This window comes from Microtus pennsylvanicus, chromosome 1 (assembly GCF_037038515.1).
Source record: "Microtus pennsylvanicus isolate mMicPen1 chromosome 1, mMicPen1.hap1, whole genome shotgun sequence".
NCBI lineage: Eukaryota > Metazoa > Chordata > Mammalia > Rodentia > Cricetidae > Microtus > Microtus pennsylvanicus.
This window is the reverse complement of record NC_134579.1, coordinates 92,767,248-92,792,598: the sequence shown is the minus strand read 5'-3', so window position 1 is coordinate 92,792,598 and position 25,351 is coordinate 92,767,248. Positions and strand designations below refer to the sequence as shown.

Here is a 25,351-nt window from a genome sequence, read left to right as displayed (position 1 = left end):
CATTAAAATAGAGAGTACTTGGCACCACCACAGAAGCTCTGCCCTGCCCTTCTCAGGCAGCACCTTCCAACCCCCAGATTAACCACTGCTCAGATTTCTATCACCATGGATTACTTTTGTCTGTTCTTGGCCTATTCTCAATGTTCCCTGTGAAAATGTGGTCTTGGGGGCTGGCGAGATTGCTCAGCAGTTAAGAGCACTTGCTTCTCTTACAGAGGATTCAAGTTTAGTGCCAGCATCTACATGGGGACTTAGAACTATGTGTATCTGACGGCCGCTTTTGACCTTTCTAGGCTCTTGCACATATATGGTACACATACACAGGCACACATATTCACACACACACACACAGCCCCATGTGTATATATCTCCCTCTCTGCCTTACCTTCCCCCCAACTCCGGGGATGTGAACTCAGGGCCTCATGCTTCCATGGCAAGTACTTAACACATTGAGCTATCCCTTCCCACTCTTTTCTGTGCTTTTATTTATTTATTTATTTTGGATATTTTGAGACAGGGTTTCTCCATAGTTTTTGGTTCCTGTCCTGGAACTAACTCTTGTAGACCAGGCTGGCCTCGAACTCACAGAGATCCGCCTGCCTCTGCCTCCCGAGTGCTGGGATTAAAGGCGTGCGCTACCACCGCCCGGCCTGTGCTTTTAATTTTAATTGTTACATACTGTGTTTGTTGTAAATATGCCTCTTTTACATAAAACTTAGATTTATTTTTTGTCCAGTTTTGAAACTTCAGGGTTTTAAATTTAACGTTTGATATTCATTGTCTACGTACCAATTACACATCGCTGTGTGTCACATTCCCCAAGTGTTAGAAAATGCAGTAGCGTGTTGTCTCTTGGTTTGCTGGGTTCACTCATCCTGCTATGTTCAGCTGGCAAGTCATGTGGGGGTTGAGCACGTGGTGTTTGGGGACTTGACTGAGGTGACTTTAACAGCTGGGGTGTCTCCAGCTCCTGGCTCTGTGGTTTCTTCCTTCAAGGATCTCCAGAGTGCGATGAGATGTGAGGCTTGGTGTGGACCTCAGCCTGCACCTGTCACATCTGTCCTCTTCCTTGGTCATAGGAGTGTCTTAAGATAGTCTGGAGGGTGCTCGCTTCGGCAGCACATATACTAAAATTGGAACAATGCAGAGTAGATTAGCATGGCCCCTGCACAAGGATGACATGCAAATTCGCGAAGCGTTCCATATTTTTTTAAAAAAAAGATAGTCTGGAGGCACTGGTGAGAAACAGGTTCTCTTTCATGACTGTAAGTTATAAGAAACTATAAGTTACTGTGGACTTGTTTTTTTCTCTCCAACAGTAGAAAACTGTATGCTATTTTTTTCCTGCTTTGATATTTTATATTTTGTGTCTCTAATGGCGTTGTGTCTCTTTTCTTGTTTTTGATTTATCTTGTGGTGCTGGGAAGGAATAAGGGCTACCACCTTGGCCCACTTGTCTGCTTATCTTTTTTTAATGTTGATATTTCCTCTCATTCTGACCTTTATCTACCTTCCCATTGTTGGGATTTGAAGCTTGATTCCTTTCCTGCTTAGCCCAGAAGTTTTAGTATGAAATCTAGTCAGGTCTACTGTTTATGGTTTATAACTGTCCATACCTTGGGCGAAGCTTGTTTTTGTTCCAATCCACTGGCTGCTGTTGTCGGTTCCTAGTTCTTAGTCTGTGAGATGCTGTCTGTGTACCTGACTTTCCTTCAGAGTGGCTTGAGGGAGTCTGTGATTATTCTCTCTGGCATCGCTCAGCGCCTGTCTCAGATCTTTTCTCTCCGTGGTTGTCCTTTCAACGGTGGTGCACAGGTGGCAAATTATTCCGTTTTTCTTTGTCTTCAGTTGTTTTACTTAATTCAAAGAAGACTAAACAAGCATCCTGGAACACTAAAGAGGGACAGTGGACGCTGAGGGGACCCAAGAGGGTGTAACCAGTGTGAAAGCTGACACTTTCCTGCAGCCACTAGGGATTCACGTGTGAGCTTGAGGCCCTGAGTTCCTACCTGGCCCTGTGACTCACCCCATACTCTGGCTAGCTGCAGCTCTCCTCCTCGCCTTCCTGCGGTAGTCATGTGACTGGCCAAGTGACCCACTTGGATGTGAATGTTTGGACTGGTCTTATCACCTGTTGGAGGTCAAGTGGCTCTTGGTGATGAGATCCAAAGCTCAGTGCTTGTTCCTGTTGGCCCCAGCTGCCCTTTTGTTCTTGCTGTCAAATCTCCCTGCTGGTTGTTCTGAACCCAGACTTAGTGATATTTGCATCATTGGCATTTGGAATGTAGGGAAATGTATTGTGAGGAATGTTCCTATTTAGTAAATCAGCAGAGACCAGTGTCCAGACTCATGCCTTGCTAGTATCATGTACGACTGGCATGTCCCTGAACTAACCAAAAAAAATAAGGAAAATACATCAAATGGCAACAGGAAAGTTAGCCTTACTGCATTGGTGTTTATTACTTGAAATGAAAGTAAATTTAAAAGTTGCAGTGTTTTTAGTCTGCAGCTAAGAGACAAAAGCATATGGGTTAGTAATCAAGTGATCATATTTCTATTCATTGGATAATTTGTTAAGTTATCATGTTTGACTTCTTGTCCCTAAAACATAATGTTTCTGGTCACAGTTCATAAGTCTTGGATCTTGTCTTTCCTCAGGAGAGTTGTGGAGCAGAATGTTAATTCTGATGGTGTGTGTGTGACACACAGAGAATGTGCGTGAGCGTGAGAATGGGAGTTAGGAGGGTAACCTTAGCTACAGCAGCAACCCAGAACCAAGAAAACCACAGCCTCTTGCAACCTATAACTCCTCACACAATGAGACTGTTAATGTAAGTTCATTGTTAGAAAGTCCTTTCTCGTCTTTAAGATACTCTTTATTTGAAAATTAGAAAACAACCACTTTTGGGTATATGTCCAAAGGATGCTCAATTGTGCCATAAGGACATGTGCTCAACTATGTTCATAGCAGCTTTGTTTGTCATAGTCAGAACCTGGAAACAGCCTAGATGCCCCTCGACTGAAGAATAGATAAGGAAAATGTGGTACATTTACACAGTGGAGTACTACACAACAGAAAAAAATAACATCTTGAAATTTGCAGGCAAATGGATGGAGCTAGAAAACATCATATTGAGTGAGGTAACCCAGACACAGAAAGAGAATTATCATATGTACTCACTCATAAGTGGTTTTTAAACATAAAGCAAAGTAAACCAGCCAACAAAGCACAATCCCAGAGAACCTAGACACAATGAGAACCCTAAGATAGACATACATAGATCTAATGTACATGGGAAGTATAAAAAGACAAGATCTCCTTAGTAAATTGGGAGCATGGGGAACATGGGAGAGGGCTGGAGGGGAGGGGAGAGGAAAGAAGGGAAGCAGAGAAAAATGTAGAGCTCAATAAAATGAATAAAAAAAGAATCTCTTTATTTTTAATATCATTATAAATGTTAAATACCAGTACATCTCCTAAACTATGTACAAAAGTCCCCTATTATTCATTGATTCTGAGATATTAATATTTCTACATTTCAGTGTCTGTGAGAAAGGGTATAATTGATGGATTCTTGAATTTTATTAAATGTGGTAAACAAAGCAGTAATTCCACTTTCTCATGACAGTATTGTTAGTGCAAAATTTGTTAGTTGCAGGTGGGAGGTGGTTGTGCACGCCTTTAATCCCAGCACTTGGGAAGCAAAGGCAGGCAGATCTCTGAGTTCAGGGCCAGCCTGGTCTACAGAGTAAGTTCCAGGACACCAGGACAGCCAGGGCTGTTACACAGAGAAACCCTGTCTTGAAAAACCAAAAAAAAAAAAAGGAAGAGAAAGAAAAAAAATGATTAGTTGCTTTAGGGTTTTTGTGTAGGGTCGGGGCTGTATTTCCTAACTGGAAAAATCTTTGCTCACACAACTGCCCTTTGAGCACTTGACAATGTTTTGTATAGATTTTCATTTAATACCCCTTGCCCACCCACCTACAGATCTGCTAAAGATTAATTATTTTTAAGTTTTGTTGTCTGAAAAAGTAGCTTGTTTAACCTTCTTTTCTGAAAGACATTTTACAATGTTTGGAATTTTGTCTAATTTTCCCTTCATATTGGTCAAAAATTTAAGTTCAGTTTTAGTTACCCATGGCTGATAGCAGACTTCACCAATCTGATTTTTGCAGATCTTTTGAGGGAGGCAGGTACCTGAGAAAACAAAGACTGGGCCAGGACATGAATTTGTTCTGAATCTTCTCTGAAGCCTTGCCAGTGGCAGAAACATAGCCTTTCTTGCCTGCCTGCCTTCCTGTTTTCCTTTGTGAAAACATTTAGGTTAGCTATCCAGAATTTGGACCAAAATATTGAAGCTCTGCCTGTTGTCTTACAACTATCATAGACTCATGCTTTCGGTCCTGTTGCTTTCTTAGAAGTCTCTGACTCTATACAACCCCTCATTATGCAAATGAAGAACTTAGACCTGTCTCCATGTGGTCAGAATTCTGTGGTAGAGTCAACCTGCTTCAGGGATTTTACTGCCAGACTAGTCATTATAGTTAATCAGCATTTGTTATTTTTTTTACAAGCGCAAATATTTTGATTCATTGTAAATAAGAGAGAAGTTTAAATTCATTTGAGAAAAATGAAAATTACAAGAATTTTTATAGAAAATAACTTCAGGTATTCAAAGCTTAACGTAAGCCAACTGCGTAAAAATCAGCATTTAGAGTAGTGGGAAACAGTAACACTAGTGGGGAGAGGGACAAGAACGAGAGAGGGACTGAGGCAAGAGCTGGAGCCTTCAAAAGCATTTCTAGGAACAGGAGTTCACAGTGAGGAACAGACACAAATCTGACCAGGAATGAGACCCTGGATACAGCAGACTCAGAGTTGGAATAAATGAAAACCACAGAACTACAGCCCAAATCCCCAGATCTTCAATAGCTTAATCCAGATGTCACCACCACTCACCCTCATTCAGAAAGAAGTGTGGGAAACACAGGTCAGAGCTGTAGACTGTCACCCTGGAAAGCCAGTGTCAGGAAAACATTATTTTGTTCACATAACATACCTGTTGACATGAAAAAGTTGTGTGTCACAGGGTTTATATGAGGTGTACTTTCACATGGTCATCATATCTCATACTTGTTGAGTAGCTCCTGAAATGATTGGCTTCACAGCCTCCTGGTCTTCCGAGATGGGGTGGTGGTACCCAGTGTTTGTCAGGCTTCCGTGTTTTGCTCCTGACCACACTGGTGGTTCTCTCAGTTACAAACACTGTGATTTCTGGGAGGATTCATCAAAGAATCCCTTGTTTTATACCACAGCGAGAACGTGTAGGACAGACAGGATAAGCTACCAGCATGGACATGCTCCCGCAGTGTCCTCCCTGTCTCTCTGCCTTGACTGCTCTGTATCATGAGGAGGCGCTTCTCACCCACACCTCTATATTCACTGCTCTGGCCTTGGTGCAGGATATAGTGAGATGTCATAAACTGAGCAGTCTCCACCTTTTGCCTACCCCTCTCCCCCAGCCTAAACACTGGGTGAGCTCAAGGCCAATCTGGATAACTTAGCAAGACTGTCTCAAAGTAAGAAAGGGTTGGAGATGTAGCTCAGTGGCTTGGCATGTGCAAGGCCTGCCAACCCCCAACAGAAAAAGGATCAAAGCTGGACTGGGATATAGTTCTGTGGTGGGTAACTGCCTAACATGCCAAGACCTCCATACCCAGCATCACAAATAAAAGGGAGGAAAGGGAGAGAAGAAAGGGAAAAGGGAATGGGGTGGAGACTGAATCCTCACAAAGACTTACATTAGGAATGTCAAGAAAGGCTTACCACAGAGTACTTCTAGTCTGATGAACTGATGTTTGACAGTTTTCTAAACTGGAAAAGAAACAGTGACACTAACATCAGTTACAGCAAATAGAGGTGCGCACAGATACACAGTAGGTGGAAAGGTGCGCATGTTCTGAGCATCACCGTTGACTGAGAAATAGTGAAGAGACCCCCCAAGAAGCTCTGTGTAAAAGACCTTCGTTCAGTAGGGCGTAATGGAAACTGTGATGTTGCAGCAGACCCCCCAGCCCTCCTCCTAGGAGATGTGGGAGCCGCACTCTGAGCACCAGCCGAGGTTTCATCAGACCAACTGTGCTTACAGGAAATGTACTGTCGGTCGACTGTTCTTCACTGCGTGCGGCTGACTTCAGGTTGATGTCACACTCAGGAGAAGCAGTACTATATCAGATGACTCCCTTAGCCTCCCAGAAGGCACACCCCCACCTCTGCTGAAAACTCAGCTCACAGACAGGTGATGTCAAGGCCCTCCACAGTGAAGCTATCATCCATTTTTACAGCCAGGAAAGAAAGCACAGAGGGAGCCTTTGCTTCATGTTGCTTCTGTTATGGAGATACTCCTTCTGTTATGGAGATACTCCTTCTGTTATGGTGATACTCCTTCTGTTATGGTGATACTCCTTCTGTTGAGCACTTCTTATAGTTGGTAAACACCATGATGGATGGAAACCATTGTCTTTTTTTTTCTTTTTTCCTTTTTGGTTTTTTGAGACAGGGTTTCTCTGTAGAACCCTGGCTGTCCTTGAATTCCTTCTGTAGACTAGTTTGGCATTGAACGCACAGAGATCTTCCTGCCTCTGCCTCTACAGTCTTGGCAGTAAAGGTGTGTACTGCTAGGCTATGCCTTTTTTTCTTATTGTAAGTTGGAGGAAATAGTTTTCATTATGACATCTTTGTCAAGAGTGTCACCTAAGCCAAGAGAGTCAAAGTGACAGCGTGTACAAGATGTCAGGATGTGAGTCCAAGCCCTATATTAAAGATTGTGTGTTACTGGGGAAGGATAGTTAGCCTCCCCTGAGCATTGCCTGCGATTCACTCTACATGTGAAATGGCTGTGAGTCAGCAGATCCTGTGGCTGTAGGGAGATTGTGCTGGTGATGTTGATGGGGCCTTCTCTGGCATCACGGCAAGGTGGAGAAGTGACAGAAGCAGTGCAGAGATTGGTCCATGTTCTTTTATCCTGTGCGTTAACATGTGCACTGAGCTAACACTACTCCAACCCTGTTAGTCAGTGCTGAAGAGTGCTCTGCTATTTCCCAGGCCTGTTTCTGCCAAATCCTTCAAAAGATGTTATAGAAGAGATGATACTAACCATTTAAGGCCAAGTGTTTTTTTTGGGGGGGAGTAGGAGGGATCTTTTTTTATCATGAGAAATTTTAATTTTTTTCTTTTCCTTCCTTTTCTTCTCCCCCCCGCCACAGGGTCTCACCATGTAGCCTTGGCTAGCATGGAACTTGATATGAAAACCAGGCTGGTATTGAACTTACAAAGATCCACTTGCTATTGCCTCCTAAGTGCTAGGAGTAAAAACTTGCCCTGCCACACCCTATGGTTATAGAGGACTGCAATAAAGTTGTCCCACTCTAGCTGAGAATTGAGTATAATAAAGGGTTCTTTAGGGGTAGACTCAAGGATCAACAGTCCTCTGCACGAGTGGGGAACAGGAACGGAATCCAGCAGCTGAGAGAGACCACACATTTCTACATGTTTTTATAGTACCCCAAGACCATGCCCAAAGTGGTCCAGCATCTCGAAGGCCATTGACAGGAGTTCCCACAGCATATGGTGATATTTTGTTTGTGTTTTAACAAATAAAGTTTGCCTGAAGATCAGAATGCAGAGTTAAGCCACTAGAGGCCAGGCAGTGGTAGCGCACACCTTTAATCTCAGGACTCAGGAGGCAGGGGCAGAGGGATCTCCGTTAGTTCAAGGCCACGCTGGGCTACATAAAATTGATCCAGTCCAAAAGAGAAACAGAGCCCACACAAAGGAGATCCCAGCACTTAGGAATCACATCCCCTTAATCCCAGCACTAGGGAGGTGGAGACAGGAGTGATATGGCTGGGCGGAGAGAGGAATGTAAGTGAGTCCGAGGCAGCAGTCTGAAGCAGGCAGTCTGAGGACAGGATCGCCCCTATGGTCTGTGCACTGATAGAGGTAAGAACTCTAGTGGCTGCTGCAATTCTTCTCTGATCCTTCAGCTTTCACCCCGATAGCTGACTCCGAGTTTTTATTAAGAACAATTAGAATTCATGCTACGACACCCAGCCTAGAAACGTCAAACTTAGAATGTAGAACTGATAACCAACCAAATAGATTCAATAGTTTTTAGTTTGCTCAGTTCTTTTTTTTTCCTGAAATCTTTCAGAGCAAAATTTAGATAAATAGCCTTGTACCCCAAAATACTTGAGTATGAATCTCTAGAAAATGAAGATATTTCCTAGGTAACTATAATGCTATCATCAGACCTGACACAAATTACCTTTTTAAAATCACATTTCATGTGTGTGCATGCATGTGCATGCCACACCATGGTGTGTGTCTGGAGGTCAGAGGACAACTTGCAAGAGTCAGTTCTCTCCCTCCACCTTGTGGGTCCTGGGGATCAAACTCATGCTGGCCATCTCGGCAGCTCCTCTCTTTTTGTAGACAGGCAGGTTTTGGTTGGAATTCCTGGTAACGTGAATGAGCAACCCTTCATTGTTTAGTTCCTCGTTACCTTTAAAGGATATGACAGGCATTGTAGGAAGGGAAAAACTCAGGCAGTCCATGGCATGTTTCCAATTGAAGGAACATTGGAATCATCAGAAGGAAATAATCCCGGTGTTTCCATTCATCTTTATTTACTCTTGGCAGCCCTCTGGTCCTCAGGTGGGAGGAGGAAGACTTGGTAGAAGTTTTTAGAAAAACTGTCTTGCAGAAGATTGAGGCCTACAGCTCTCTTTCCAGACCCCTGTTTTGTACATGCATATTGCAGAAGTCTGCAGAAGAAAGGTTTACTTAGAATTAATTTCAGGAGGCTGATCTGTTTGGTGGACAGACTGGAGTACATTTTCTCTGATATCAGGCTGACACCACTCTGGAAGCTGGCTATTTTGAGAAATATTCTTTTTGTTAGAGTAGATGTTTGTGGTAAGAGTAATAACTTTGAAGAGACAAAAAGTGTATGCTTGCTTATGCTTCATCTTTCTGGGTGTTGGGCATTGCTGGTTTTCTTCAATATGAATTCTTGACTTCCTTTATATCTTATCTTTGAATGCTGTATGTGTCAGGCATGTCTTCTGCTTTTGCTGATTAGTGTGAACTGGGACCTGAGACAGGTTTGGCCAGTGAGAGTTAAGGAGATGTCCTATAGGACCTTCTGGGAGGAAGCTTGAGGATCCTGGGGTGAGAAGGCACGTAGCCTTAGCTCTGTGGGGTAGAAGCCAGTTTCGTGATGAAGCTGGCACTCTGTAAAGCAGAAGGACTCTGTAAAGCAGAAGATGGTGGTTTTAGGGACCCGTGGAGCTCCTAGTCTGACCCAGTGCATACTGCACAACTTGTAAATCTGAGTTTTTTGTGCTTGATGTTGAACATCTGGATGTGTGTGTTCATGTTGTTTACTGGATACACATGGTTTTCTGGGGCATTATTTCTTTTAAAAAGATTTTATTTGTGTGTGTGTGTGTTCATCTGTCCAATGATTCTAGAAGGGGCATATAACCTATTGTATTCAGAGTCACGGAGACTTGTGAACTGCCTGTTGTGGGTACTGGGATCATCAAACTCTGAGCCTCTTGATGGAGCAGCAAGTGCTCTTAACTACGGAGCCATCTTTCCAGCCCCATTATGTCTTCAGTATCTCTTCTCTAGGGAAAAATCATTTAATCTCTCTTGGCTGCAGTTATAAAATAGAGATAATAATGGCTGTCTTCATGGTGTCTGAGGGGTTCAGTTGTTTCACAGCCCTGTCTAGTAGCTCTCTCCTTCGTAATACCGTGGCTTAGAAGATTGCCTGAGAACATTGCTAAGGTGTCATTCAGTTTCGGTTTAGAGCTAGTAGAGGAAGAAGGAAATTAGTAATACTACGTCTTCTCTGCTTTTCACCTTTCTTCCATGCTTTCTTCCCTCCCTAGAGGCCATGCTCTTTATGGACACTGCATTTATTGTTCTGATTATTTTATGACGTGTTTAAATGCCTTTGATGTTAGGGTTTTTTTTTCTTTTTTTAAGTTATTTTTACTTTATATGAATTGGGTTTTCTCTGGTATATGTCTATGTGAGGGTGTTGGATTTCCTGAAACTGGAGTTACAGAGAGTTGTTAGCTGCCATATGGGTACTGGGAATTGAACCCAGGTCCTCTGGAAGAGCAGCCAGTGCTCTTAACTGCTGAGCCATCTGTCCAGTCCCATGATGATTAGTTTTAATTGTCGACTTGACATAATCTAGAATCACCTGGGAAAGAAGTCTAGGTGATGAATTTTCTAGATTAGGTTGGTTTGTGGCTATGGCCATGTGTTATTTTTCTCTATTGGGCTGAGGTGGGAAAGGCCTACTGTGAATGTGGGCAGCCCCATTTTCTGGGCCGGTCCTAGTGAATGAAGAGAGCAGGCTGGGCACTGCTGTGGTTCACACACTCATTGCTCTCTTCTCTTGACCACAGATGTGTGTTCAATCTCCCATGGCATCCATACAGCAGTGGACTGGAATGGTGGGCCAAATACACTCTTATTCCTGTAATATGCATTCATCAGGGTATTTTATCATGGTGGCAAGGTACAAAACTAAGACAATACCTAGACAACATATTGCTTATTTTTTGCTTTTGTGGTCCATAAGGAAATGTGTCTTATGTCTCCACTAATGTCCTGAAGTCACCCGCTTGTTGCTCACCGTTTCCTCACTCGCACTTCTGTGTGAGATCCTAGCACATTTACTCATCCTGCTGTGGATGACATTTAACATCTTTGTTTTTAGTCTATAAAATGTGCTGCTTCAACATTATTGTGCTTCTTGCTGCCCTGCTGGAAGCTTTTCTACTGTATATAAAGAAAGCTGCTGGGTGTGGCACGTGCATCCTTGATGCTGCTGATGTACCTGAGTGCTTCCCAGAGTATCTGTGCCCTTTTATGCTTCTCACGTCCTGCTCCCACCCCCACTCCAGCCAATCTAGTGAGACTGACGCGTATTTTTATGCTATCAGTTAGATATGCATAAGAAAGTCTGTAGTTCTAAAGGCCGTGGTGGGGCTTGTGGGAGGTCAGCATCAGTCTGTTTTCCCACTGTTTCTCACTCCCCGCACTGTAACCACTTTGACCTTTCTTGTGTGTCTGGTTCAGTGCATGTTTTATGTGTTACAGATGTAGCACTTTGAGAGTGAAAGGCTAAGAAACAGTTGAGAGCTGAGTAGGGCAGGAAGGCCTCCGTTGGCCAGTGTCTATAGTGATCAGTACATGAGGGTACAGGGAAGTACCCCACCATTTTAACCTCTCATCGGGGCTCTATGGGTGGGGAAGGTTGTTAGTAAGACTCTGGGCAGGCTAACCAGCCTTTTGGTGGAGTGAGGTGTATGCAGATGTGGATAGTGTCCTTTAGTTTCTGTTTTCCTCTAGAGAAGCAGGCAGTCTCGGTGGGGTGGGGTGGGAAGGTCAGGGTGCTTCCCACTGCCAGTCCACAGCCTCATCAGCTTTCCTCTGACGTTGTTGACACCTCCCCCTCTCTCCCCAGTGCCTGAAGACCTGTCATTAGAAGAACGAGAAGAACTTTTGGACATTCGTCGAAGGAAAAAGGAACTTATTGATGACATTGAGGTAAAACAACAGCAAAGTGTCCAGTTTGAGTTTGTGTGGAATACTGAATAGGGTAGCTTCAAGAAAATGGGAGAAATGTGAGAACCATAGAGACAGAAGACAGGAGTTCTGCAGACTGAGGGGGCCAAGACTCCATCCCAGACAGCACAAGCTCTGGAACAGAGACCACAATGGTGGGACCAGCATTCCTAGTAGATGACTGTGTGACTCCAGAGTTACAAGTGTTGGAGTAGACAGTGGCAGCATAATCCCAGCACTCGGGAGGCAGAGGCAGGAGGATCTCTGTGAGTTCGAGACCAGCCTGGTCTACAAGAGCTAGTTCCAGGACAGGCTCCAAAGCCACAGAGAAACCCTGTCTCGAAAAACCAAAAAAAAAAAAAAAAAGACAGTGGCAGCAGCCTGATAAACCTGCTGCCCTTTACCCAAGCACTTAGATAGGTGCCTGCCCTTTGGGCAGTCCAGTATCCTTTGAGTGAACAGACAAGCACTTATTGGATGATTCTAGCTGTATACTAAGTGCCTACTTGGTGGTGGTAGGAACAGAATGACAAATTTAAACAAAGATGAATAAAACAGGTGGATAAACACTGCCTCCCCTCATTGTGTACTTGACTCAGAGGCCATGGCTGAGGGGTGTCCCACAGGAGAGGAGATGAATGAAGCCACAGTTTCAGAGCTGGGATGACTGTGGTGCTTCAGAGACAGCTCAGAGGCCTCCTGGGTTCTTTGGTGTGAAGCTTCCTCAGGAAAGTCAGTCGTGTGGTCATTTTTTTGAGAAGCTTCCTAGTCATTGTCATTGCCAAAGTAAATGTCACCTCATAGGCCACTGACTGTAGAGCAGGCCTTGTCCTAGACAATAGCTCCTTTCTAGGAACTTGTTTAAGTTTGAACTTGTTGGCACACACATAATAGGGTTCTGAATAAAATGTTGTACTTGAGAGGTAATTGGTGGCAGCTTTGGCTCAAGGTTAGCTTGCATTCTTGCAACCCAGAGAAATCCTTTGTCTAAAGGATTGAGAATGGATATCATCTGGACAGTAGTGACCATACTGCTCAATAATATAAACTCTTCCCTGAACACTGGCCACTTCATCCTGTCTCCAAGGATGCTGCCTGAGGCTCAGGGAGGCAGGGAATCCAGCCGGTGGAGAGTAAACAGTTTCTGTCCCTTTGCTTCTGATGTGTCTGAGTTGGGCCTGTCCTTGGGGGCTTCATCTCTCACTCTTTTTTTTTTAAAAAAAACCATAGCTAATTATAACTTTAAATATTTATTATTACTTTAAATTGTGTGTATGTGTGTGGGTAAATGCACACTAGTGCAGGTGCCACAAAGGAGTGGGATTCCCTGCAGTCGGACTAAAAGGGGGTTGTAAGCCACCTGACTGACGTATGTGCTGGGAATTGAACTTAGGTTGTCTGGAAGAGTAGTACATGCTCTTAACTTCCGAGCCATTTCTCTAGCCCCATGGGATTTTATCTTTCATCTCTTAAGAAGTGACAGTCATGAGACTATTGATTGGCAAACCTGTTGTCAACCTAGACATATCTGGGGTTCAGCTTCCTCTGAGAATGAGGCTGCCCGTACCTCCAGTTGTGTGACTGCAGGGGAGTGAGCTGAGGACCCACTATATGCTTCTACATGCTTCTGTAGTTTACTTCCTTCTTGATTATTTCCATACAAGTACTTCAGAACCTGCCTAGTGGACCCCCTTGATGTGTCTAATGACAGGCGGACATTTGTTTTTGTGTGTGCATGTGTGTGCATGCGTGCATGTGCACATTGTGCTGCTCTGACATTTAGTCTACCTCACTGATACAGGTGTTGAGTTTTGGCCTTGTGATGCTCATGTGAGTCTCTGAACCTTTGAATGTGTGATAGTTAAGATACCCTGTGGCCCAGTTTCTTTTTTCTTTTTTTGACAGAGGCTGAAATATGAAATTGCAGAAGTGATGACAGAGATCGATAACTTAACATCAGTGGAGGAGAGGTAAAGTGTTCACGACTGTACTTTCGGGTTCCTTACCCTTTTGATTCCTGCCTCTTCCCTCTAGCTGAGCTCACCAATAGCTGTAAGGGCGGGGCTGGGAAGTGGGAGACTTTGGAATTATTCATTCCTCCTCCTTGCCTCCTATGTCCTCACCAACTTTATAGGGTTGGGACTCTGGATTAATCTTTCTGTGTCATGAGGGGCTGTATTTTTAATTTTTTTTTAGAAAGGCACTGCTTCCCACCATTACCGTTTCTGAAGAAGAGTTCGTGAGGGCGGTGGGCTGTGCTGGACCCCGTTGTCTCTGTGTCTCAGGTTGACCTGAGATGGAAAAGGCACAGGAGGGTGTGATTCTGCTGCACTCTGTGGAAGTGCTCACTAATGGTTTTTTTTTTTAATTGTTTAAAACCAATAGCAAAACTACTCAGAGGAACAAGCAAATAGCCATGGGAAGAAAGAAATTCAACATGGACCCCAAAAAGGTGAGAGAACCGTTACAGCCTTGCGGTGTGCAAATGATTGGCTGGCTTTAGTGGCTGACTCCCCTGGAACATGAAAAGATGGAGTTGGTATTTCATTTCATCACAAGCAGGGTAAAGCAGGTGCTTCTAGATGAACTGTTACCTGGACCTAATGGCCTTTCTCACAGTGTGGGGTTCTGAGTGCAGGTGCAATCAATGGGAGCCCCTGGGCTCAATTTATGGGGAGCTCCAAGTCCAGATACTCTCTCTAGTCAGCCCTGTGGTGTCTGCCCACCACATTCAAGGGAGTCAGGGTTTAGTCAGACTGTGGTGAATTGCTTAACAGATTTCACTTTGTGTCCCTTTTGACCTGAAATGTATCGTTATGTTAATTGCTGGTTCTATTTAATTATTTATAATTAAGTTGCTCAATAAAGACAAAAAACTCATTTAATCTGCACATAGCATTTTGCTGAGGAAAAAAGTACCAAAATCATTTGGTTGTAGATGTGGTTGTGATACTTGGCTTAGTCAGCTGAGCTGTTGGCAACAAAATACCACAGACTGAAAACCAGGCTGGGTGGTGCATGGCTGTAACCCCAACACTAGAAGGTAGAAACAGGAGGGCAAGAGGACCTACAAAGCCAGCTGCAGGCCCGCCTGGGACGCATAAGAACTGGCATGTATAAATAAATGGATAAAGCCCCCAGATTGGGGGCTTAAACAGCAGACATTACTTCTCGCAGTTGTGGGGGCTGCAGTCTCACATCGTGGTTGCTCGCATGGTTGTGTTCTAGTGCAGAGAGCCACTTTTTACCGATCCTCCATGTGGTGCGGTGTGGAGCAAGTTTCTCTTTTCATGAAGCCACAGTCCCCCACTCCAGGGACCCCAGATGAGCATGTATCACCTTAATCACCCTCACCATCTCTACCTCCACAGGTTGTTGTAGGTTCGGGCCTCAAACCTACACAATGTGTGAGTTTTGAGACACACACACATTGAGTCTAAGGACACACCAGATAATCTCACTTTGCAGCTCAGAATCCGGTATACTCCCCATGTCTTGCTGCACGTCACCCTGTGAAAGCACAAAGAAATCCTTAGAGTGAGCCTCTTTGAGTTAGGAGGTGCTGTCAGCCTCTAGTGATGACAGCTTAAAGAACTTTGGCTTGCTCCTTGTGTTGGAGTCTAGAAGTAGCACTGGGGTTTATAAATAAATCAGGAAAGGTTTGATTAGATCAAGGAAGTCTGGAGCTGCATTACCAGAGATTGCTGTGTCAGTAACAGTAGCCAAACAGTGTCTTCTAAAGTGTGAGGGGGAAATGATTGAAAACTGAGAACTCTGTCCAGACTGTCACTAATGAAAAAAAGCAGTGATATTTTTAGATATGCAAGGACCCATAAAGTTAGTCACTAAGACCTCTTGTGATTGTCTGTTGACTAGCTGAGTAAATATATCTGAAACAAAGAGATACGTCCATGGGATACAGAAAGTGCACAGAGTCAGGTGTGTGGTGGCTCAAGTTTGTAATTCTGGCACTGGGGAGGCTGGGGCAGGAGGGTCATACAGTTCAGTTTCAGCCTGGATCACAGATGGTGACAGTGCCTCTTAAAATGGTCACACACAGAAAGATATGCAAAGAAGCCAGCAAAACCTAAGTCTAAACAAGAAGAGAGTTATATGAAAAATGTATTTTAGGAATTCCAAATTAGCTCAGAATGTTTTATAATATAGCAAAGGAGAAGAGGAGAGAAAGATATAGAGATAGCTGAGGTGCCTAGGCATTGATAGGTACGTATAAGTTTAAATGATTGTCAAGATTTTGGGTTGGCATTAAAAATAGGGATGAAATAAGGTTTGTAAATTACTAGGAGAGGTTAAGAAGGCATGGTTATGGCAGGTATGGTGGCCTGCGCTACGTAAAGGGACCTTTTTTACAAACCCCTCCCCTCAGAAAGATCCCAGAAGTCTCCATGATAAGAGACAAGAGGAGTAAGTTCTAAGAAATCATTGCTCACCATAAACTTGACTTGGCAAAATTACCTAGGTTAAAAATAAACACCAGCAGGGGCTAGGGAGGTGGTTCATTGGGTAAGAACACTTGCAAGTTGGAAACTCAGCACCCACATGATGGCTCACATCCATTCTGGTTCCTGTTCAGAGGATTTGATGCCTTTTCTGGCCTCTGCAGGTGCTGCATGTACATGGTGCACAAACATTCATGGAGGCAAAGCACTTACACACATAAAATAAATCAGCTGGGCCATGGCGGTGCACACCTTTAATCCCAGGACTCAGGAGGCAGAGGCAAGTGGATCTTTGTGAGTTCGAGGCCAACATGGTCCACAAAGTGAGTTCTAGGCCAGCCAGAGCTACACAGTGAAACCCTGTCTCAAAAATAAATTAACAAATAAATAAATTGAATTTTACTGAGACATTTGGTTTCCTTTATAAGTATTGTCTAATGTGTAGTACCCTATACCTTCTGTAACAGATTACCACAACTAGATGGCTTAAGACTCAGAAATAGCCAGGTGGTGACAGCTCGTCCCTTTAATCCCAGCTCTGTGAGTTCAAGGCCAGCCTGGCCTACAAGATCTAGTTACAGGGCAGGCTCCAAAGCTACAGAGAAACCCTGTCTTGAAAAACAAACAAACAAAAAGACTCAGAAATAATTAATCCTCCTACAGGAAACAAGGAGTCCAAGATGAACGCCCTTAAACATGGAGAGGAAGTCTGTTCAGGCCTCTCTCTTAGCTGCCAGTGATTGCCAGCAGGTGCTCCTTAGCTGTGAACGCACCCTTCAGTCTCTATCATGGCCTTCTCTTCTGTGTACTTTCTCTCACTGTAATCCAGTGTGGCCTAGAACTAGAGGGCGTCCTGCCTTAGCCTCTGAAGTGCTGGAACTGCAGGCGTGTGCCACCCACCACACCTGGTGTAACTGTTCTTTGTTTCTTTGTTTTTTACTTCAAGACGGTTTCTCTGTGTAACAGCTCTGACTGGCCTAGAACTTACTTTGTAGTCCAGGATGGCCTCGAACTCACAGAGATCCACCTAACTCTGCTTCCTGAATGCTGGGATTAAAGGTGTGCACTGCCACATTGGGCTTAACTGCTCCTTTTTAAGAATACTCATCACCATACTCAAAGTGTGCCTGCTCCTGTGTCCTTGGCTTGCCTGTGTCTCCCACTCCCTACCCCGCCGCACGGAGCTCTTTCTTTCTTGGTCTCAGGCTTTCAACTCCTCTCTGCTTACAATCTGTTTTAGACTCTTCATCGCTGTGATGAGTTTAAAGGAGGAAAGATTAGTTTGGGCCCATGGTTTTAGAGTTTGTCATGGTCGTATCGATGCATGGCTTTGGACCTGAGGTGAGGCAGAACGTCGTGGAGTAGACCGCGTGGCAATGGCCCTCTGTTCATGTAGACAGAAGACAGAGAACAGCAGGGCGGGGCCAGATAGACCTTTCAAATGCACACCCCATCAGCCCATTTCCTCGTACCAGACCCTATCTTCCACAGCTCTTCTACCTTTAATCTGCCAACCTGGAAGACTCTTAACATTACTGAAGTCAGAGCCCTCAAAATCTAGTCTATTCCAGTCTAATCATGTCTGGAAACATTGTCACAGAGTGCCCAGAGATGTCCGTCACTGACCTAGGTGTCTCAGTCCAGTCATGTTGACAAGATTAGCCATCATAGGTTTGCCTGAACTCACTAGTGGCTTCCCTGTTTCCCATGACCAGAGCTTGTGTCTCTTGCAGAGAAAACCCTTCCTTACTGGGGGCCTCTTCGTGTCTCATGTGTGTCTTGTAAGCCAGAAGTGACCTTGTCCTATTTGACTTTCTCACATCCTTGATGGTCTACACACTCCAAAATCAGTTGTATTGATTAGTTGTCTCACTGTTGTGATACAGCCTAACAAATGCGACCTTAGGGAGGGAGGGTTGGAGTGCAGGCCATTGCAGTGGGAAGGCGTGCTAGCTCTAGTGTGAGGCAGAGCCCTGAGTGCTGGGACTCAGCTAGCTCACTCCTTTTTATTCAGTCCAAGCATCCAGCCCACGGAAGGGGTGCCACCCACTTCAAGGTGGGGTCTTTTGCTCTCAGTTAAAACTCTCTTATAGCCCTCTCACAGCCATGGCTTTTCTCCTAGGTCATTCTAAGTGCAGTCAGGTTGACAGTCAGGATCAGCTGTTACAGAGACCTAGTGGAGGCTCAGGGCATGTCCTAAACATCTAGACAGTGTGTTCCACAAGCTCGCTCTGACCTGGCCGAGGCCTGAGTTCCAGGGTCTGGCACACTCAGCCTTGAGAGCACAGACTCAGAAGCCCCAGGTTGGGGGATAGGGGAGCCAGGTGACAAAGATGCACTGGGAATATCTGTGTCTGCCTAGGGGGCATTGAGCTCTTTAAGGGAAAATGGCCACAAACTCAGTCCCTGGGGTATCATAGTCACAGTCAAAGTGTCCTGGACCAGACCCACCTCGGGCTCTGCTTCCATGAGGCTTTGTTCCAGAATCCTGGGTTCTTTCAGATGCCCTCCTCCTTGCCCTTGGCAGATTTCAGGGTAGCAAAACTTAACGATTTATGCTCACTGTTAGTCTTTTGAATTCTAATAACCCTAGCAGGGTTCTATAATGCTGAAGTATTTGACCTTTGACCCTGAGGTGTTAGTAAACTTCTGCCTACCCTCCTATGATTGCCCTTCCCTTACTGACCCCAAGGGTATCCCCGTGCTGTGTCCTGCTGGCTGCTGGCTCACCATCTCTACTTGCTCCTACTTCCTATCTGGATGGTTGGTGAACAAGTCACAGTGCGAGCACAGAGCAGCAGTGCTGCTGGCTCTTATCCCATGCTCCAGGACAGATGTACATGCGTGTGTATGTGTGCGTGTGGCTTTCACAGTAGCACCCAAGTGGATATGCTCTTTTCCATTCCCACCAGAAATACGTAAGAGTTAACTTTAGGACTGTCAGACTTAAATGACATGTTACATGGCCCACAAATTTTAAATGTAAGACTTGAATCATCTTGACAAATTAAGAAACAAAACCCTCAACCCAGAGCAAAATGTACTAGCAGAACATTGTAGGCCACCTTTCTGGGGCCACTGTGTCTCAAATCCATTCCCCCAGGTACCCACACTATTACCAAAATTAGGTTTGCTTTTTTAAAACTGCGCGCGAGCAGAATGAAAATATACCTGTCTGGGACTGGGGAGATAGTTCACTGCATATTGTGTTTGCTGTGCAAGTCTGAGACCAGAGATTGGATCTCCAAGCCCATATAAAACCTGCATAGATGTAGTGTCTACTTGTGGTGCCCACACTTGGGAGGCAGAGACAAGAAAACCGTGGTTCAAGGTAGCTAAATAGATTAGCCACAATTAGTAGCTCTAGGTTAGGTGGGAGACCCTGCCTCAGTTAAAAGTGGAGCACAATCAAGAAGACATGGCATCCGGGCATGAGCACCTTCATGTGTACATCCGCATGTATGTGCCATGCTCCCAATAATTGCATATATTTACACACATGTACCTTTGTGTTGCCTTTTGCTTTGTACCGGGTTTGTAAAGCCTCACGTTCGTTTTGTTCTTTCCATCTAGTTGCAGTCTTCCATCTTCTATCTTTGTCTTTTCTCTTACTGGTTGTCTGCTGCTGCCTGAAGTTTTTGAAAATGCTAAATAAGGCTGCCAGATGGACTGTGGGTGTATGAGGAAGCCAAAGCAGGCTTAGGCCTGGAGTTTCAGCTTGAAAAGCCTCTCTGAATTTGTAGAAATGCCTCTTGGCACATAGATAGCAGAATTCCTGTGTTCTAACCTGGTGTAAGGTAGCTTGAAACCAGCTTTGTGCACGTCTTGCTGTTGTAGCAGGTCCTGGAGTTCCCGTGAGATGGTGCAGTGCAGCTGACTCAGGCCTGGGCCAACCTCTTCTCTTGACACTAGCAGCTACACTTCGTAGGTTCTTAAAGTGGGGTGTACTCAGCTGGTGTGAGCTTGGTGGTAGTGTGCCGGTTAGCATGTGCTCACCTGGTGTGAGCTCGGTGGTAGTGTGCCAGTTAGCATGTGCTCAGCTGGTGTGAGCTCGGTGGTAGTGTGCCGGTTAGCATGTGCTCAGCTGGTGTGAGCTCGGTGGTAGTGTGCCGGTTAGCATGTGCTCAGTTGGTGTGAGCTCGGTGGTAGTGTGCCAGTTAGCATGTGCTCAGTTGGTGTGAGCTCGGTGGTAGTGTGCTGGTTAACATGCTTTTGACCCAAGGAACAGAACACCCAGTCCCGGGCCCCCCCCCCCACAGCTGGTTACACAGTGGAGTTGTATTTTATTGAATAGCTGCTATGGCAGTAAGTGGCTCCCAAGTGACAGGAGCAAGGTGCTTACCTCAGTCTTTCCCTCACACAAGAGATGCTGTGGTTCTGGCCATTACGTGGAGTTCAACACAGGAAGAAAGAGGAAGGGCAGTAAAAGTCATTCCTACAGGTTTCCTCTTATGGCTGCTTGCCCAGACCTGTGTGACAGGTCATTTGGACGTAAGGGGAGCCATCTGGGGTAAGGTGGCAGAATAAAAGGGTTGGTTGGGGTGGGGTGGCAAGATCAGATACAAGTTGTCATACAAGCCTGAAAACCTGAGTCCAATCCCCAGTTGTCCAGGTGGGAGGAGAAAACTGATTCCTGAAGATTGTCCTCTGACCTCCACATACACATGTAACACATGTATGTCACTCATACATGAAACACACAATCATAATGAATAAGGAGATCTGGCCAGATGGCTCATCAGGTAAACACACCACCATACCTGAAGACCTGAGTTCCATCCTTAGGACCCCATGGTGGGAGGAGAGACCCAACTCATTGCAGGCTGTCCTCTGGTTGTGATCAGTACATGGGCTCACACACATAAAAATTTAAATTTTTACTAAGTTAAAAATATTTCTTTTTTAAAAGGTGGGAAGCTGGAGAGAAGACTCAGCTGTTCTTCCAGAGGACTAGGTTTAATTCCCAGCACCACCTGGTGGCTCATTACCTTGTGTAACTCCAGTCCCAGGGGATCTAATGCCCTCTTCTGGCCTCTGCAGGAGCTAGGCATGCATGTAGTGTACAGACAGACATGCAGTTGTCAGGAGGGTTGGTGGTTGGGAATTGACTGTCCCATGGCAGCTTCTCTCCCACAGTGAGGTCCTGTGAGACAGGAAAGACGTGGTTTCCCCAAACTTTACAAATCTGATGGTTTTTTAAAACTTCTATATAACACTTGATGAACATAGCATCTCTTTCTTGAGTGGATGAAACACGTATGACATTTTAGAAGTCAGGCTGTGCAATCTCCACGGTCTGGCATTTTCCTGTGTCCAGACCTGCCGGATTACTGGGCAAAGCATGTTGCCAACTTTGAGAGGATAATGAGTGGATGTCCTGACCCGTGTGTTCCGTCTCACTTGTTCCTCAGGGCATTCAGTTCCTCATTGAGAACGACCTGCTGCAGAGCTCCCCAGAGGATGTCGCCCAGTTTCTTTACAAAGGCGAGGGCCTGAACAAGACCGTCATTGGAGACTACCTGGGTGAGAGGTAAGCCGAGGATCCTCTTGCAGCTCTGGAGGACAGACGGCAGGACAGTGCTGACCCAGTGTTGTTGGGATCCTCCTGAGGACAGGCCGCTGGGATCTCATCATACCAGAGGTGAAGTGGACCAGAGACCTAAATAGAAGAATTAAAGCAACATATACTTAAGAGAAAGTATAGGAGTGAACTGAACCTTAATGGTCCAGAATTACACAGGGATTTCTTAGATAAAGCAGCAGAAAAGACACAACAAAGGAAGGTGACTGAGGGTCAGGTAGGATCTGTGTCCCATTGGAGTCCTTCTCTCAGTCATCAGTGTCATCCCCCCCTCCCCGCCTGGAAAGCCCCGCCTTCTGCAGGTTGGTCCAGAAACAGCCTAGACTTCTCGGGATTTTCCCTGTCACTTGAGGTGACTTTCCCCACCTCAGCTAAAGGTCCATCTGCTGGTGGTTTTGCTTTGCTTGGCCGTCGGGTCCATCCTCCGCAGGGGCGTGTGGATTAGAAATATTAGGCAGAAGGAACAGAGATACAGAGACACAGAATAGAGTCAGGAGGGCAGTTCAGTGAGTACTGAATTTTCCTGCATTTATTTTCCATATGCTTATATACCCCAATCCAATAAAGGGGTGAGGGGGAGAAGGCAAAAGACTGCTTTAACATGACACAGAGGTCAAACAGGGTAATTACCTCTTCAATACCTGAAGCATCAAGTAACTATATCTAGAGTTAAGTGTTATGTTATTTAGGCAGGACATGCAGCACCCACCCTTAGGCCAAGCATCTTGTAGGTAGCCACTCCCTGGGTCAAACCTGTCATATCATTGAAGGAGCAGGAATAGGCCTGAACTCTTTGGCCCCCAGTCAAGGTGGAACAGACCCACTTCTGTGGGCTCCCACACTTGGCTTTGTTGGGTTTTGAGATCAGGTCTTGCTGTGTAGCCTAGGCTGGCCTCACTTAACAGCAACCTTCTCCCTTCTGCCTCTAAGGGCTGGGATTACAAGAGTGAACCACCATTCCCTGAAGGGCGGCCATCTACTTTGCTTAGCTGAGGCGAGGCAGGAGACCAAGGCAGCAAGTGCCAAGAAGGGAGTGCTGTTTAAAGCCCAACATAGCCCAGTCAGGACAGTTATACTCCTAACTTTTTATTATAAATACTTGTTCTACAGTGAAGCATTCCCCGGCTCATTCCAGGAGTTTAGTACTTCCTGATACTAAAACCAGATCTCGACCAACCAGTAAAGCCACAAACAAACATCTCTTATGACTATAGAAATGATTTTTTAAAATAAGTTTCAAATCAGACAGCAGTGTGTGAAGATTATGTACCAAACAGAGTCACATGTGCCCTACAGTCTCTAATGACCATTTATTTTTGTTCAGTCTCTCATTTATTTGTTGACTACTGGCATTTCTAGCCCAGGCCAGTTAGTTTATAAGTCAGTTAAAGAGCTTTAGTGATGCTTACTGGTAGAATGCTTGCTTATTATGCCCAAGGTTCTGACAGTAAACCTAGCCAGGATACATGCTGAATTATTAGTGGGAACAGGCAAGCTCAGTAAGGTCACAGGAGTCGGGCTCAGTATACCACGGCCAGCTGTTCTGTGCAGTTGTGTCTCAGTGAGCAGACTGAAACTAGCTCAGAATGCCACAGCCAGCTGTTCCGTGCAGTTGTGTCTTTGAGCAGACTGAAAGTAGTTCTAACTGTAGCAGCATTGGGAAGAACTAGGAGTGAGTTTAACAGAAGATGTGCAGATGAAACCAGTGAAAAGATCCAAGCAGATGGCAATCTATCCCATGCTGACGGATTGGGAAGTAGTCTTGCTATGGTCAGTATGCTCCATCTTGATGGGTAGATCTAATACATCAGCAGAATCCCATTTGACTTCTTTGCAAAAGTCAGCAAACTAATAATGTGGAAGGTTCTTCTTCAGAAAAAACACTTTATGATTACAAAATAAAATTATACCTATCAAAACATGCAATACTGTCATAAAAGGTGGACGTAGACAATCATAAAGACTGGATAGAAAGGTGGCTCAGCAGGTTGGAGCATTTCAATGTGCTGCTGAGGTCATTCTCAGCACCTACATCTGGCGGCTCACAGCTGCCTGTTACCCCAGCTCCAGGGAGTCTGTTGTCCTCTTCCGACTGTTTATGTGCCTGAATTCACATGTACACCCCCTGCTATATATATATGTGTGTGTGTGTGTATATGTGTATATATATACACACATAAATAAACATAAATATAAAAATGGTCTAGAAGATGATAGAATGGAATTGAGAATCCAGAAATAAACACCTATATTTACTATCAAATGATTTTTAACATGTAATGCAAGACACTTGAGTGGGGAAGGAATGACCCCAACATTGATGACATGACGTCTGTGAGAGAAATATTGGGCTCCTTACTATACACAGAGGTTAATATGGGTCCAAGACACAAATGTCAAGCCATTAAATGCTTAGAACCATGCAAATCATCATGATCCTGTTATTGCAAGGGTTTCTTAGGTCTAGTGCCCAAAGGCAAAACAATTGAAGAAGTGAGGTCAACTGAACACTGCAAAAATTTAAACATTTTGCACATTTATTTGTATGTGTGAACATGTGTGGATGCTAACATGCTAACCTGTGAGAGTTGGGTCTCTGTTCCTTCCACATGTTCTAGAATCAAGCTCAGGATTACATCAAGGTTTACATCAAGTGTCTTTACTTGCTGAGTCAACTCAGTAGCCCCAAATTAATATTTTTGCTTCAGACTACACTCTAAAGAAGGAGTGGGGGAGTTAACGAAAAAAGCTGGGGAATGATGGCTCAGGCCTTTGATCCCAGCACTTGGGAGGCAGAGGCAGGTGGATCTCTGTGAGTTAAAGGATAGCCAGGGCTACACAGAGAAACCCTGCCTTGAAAACTAAAAACTGAAAGCTAAAATAAAATAAAATAAAGAGAATAAGCCCCTCTCCTTGGAGAGGAACATTTGAAATCCTACTTGACATCTGATAAGAACACAGCTAGCAAATATAAAGAAGTCTTGCAGGTTGAACAGTGCCAATCCCAAACCCTGAATGCTGAAGAGATGGGAATCTGCCTTTAACACTGCCTCTGGGCTTCACCACTCCCTGAGGTTCTGGCAGCTGATGTGGTCACAGGCCTTGGCCCCTTAGCTGTGGCCCTAACCTGGCTGCCAAAGCTGCTCCCTCTCCACTGAGTGGCAGAAGAGTGTGCATTGTGGACACACTCCTGGCCCAAGTCTGCCTAATGCTGAGAGTTTACCAGCTTAGTGGATCATCGGACCAGTGCAGTGTTGCACGATCAGGACAGGCCTTGCATTGCCTCCTGGGAAGGTTTCTTCATGCCCCCTTCTGGGGCCATAGGCTAAGAAGCCATCAAGGGCCTTGGAGACAAAAGTACCTCATCTTCCCAGTGCTGACCCTAAGCTCCCTCCTTTTAACTTGAGACTTCTGCACGAGGGATGGCCCTGGGGGCAGACGGCACTAAGCTCTGGCCACTGCGTACAGCGTGCCTGGTGCTTGTGTGGAGCAGATGTGGTCTTCAGGCCAGGCCTGGTCTATTCCCCAGGTGTGGTGGGTGCCAGTCCTCTGGTAGGGCAGCTGGACTCTGGCATTGTGCTCTAGGGATGTCCTCAGAGCACAGGGTGAGCAGGCCTGGAGCACGATTTAAGCTGACGTCCAGTGAAACACACTGAT

General features: G+C 45.1%; 1 protein-coding gene and 1 non-coding gene across 4 annotated transcripts in view; both read left to right on the top strand.

The window, feature by feature from the left end:
* Positions 1–25,351, top strand: part of Cyth3 (cytohesin 3) — a 107,078-nt gene that overhangs the window by 69,018 nt on the left and 12,709 nt on the right. For 2 of the 3 annotated variants that reach the window (XM_075973659.1, XM_075973675.1), the window contains exons 2-5: positions 11,553–11,635; positions 13,559–13,623; positions 14,039–14,105; positions 21,525–21,643. In XM_075973659.1, coding sequence (XP_075829774.1) covers positions 11,553–11,635; positions 13,559–13,623; positions 14,039–14,105; positions 21,525–21,643 — 334 coding nt within the window. Of the gene's footprint in view, positions 1–10,494; positions 10,602–11,552; positions 11,636–13,558; positions 13,624–14,038; positions 14,106–21,524; positions 21,644–25,351 lie in introns of those variants that run through there. The other variant, XM_075973667.1, reaches the window with a different exon arrangement.
* Positions 1,104–1,210, top strand: LOC142842749 (U6 spliceosomal RNA). The gene has a single exon (XR_012909430.1). It is a non-coding gene; the product is annotated as a U6 spliceosomal RNA (small nuclear RNA).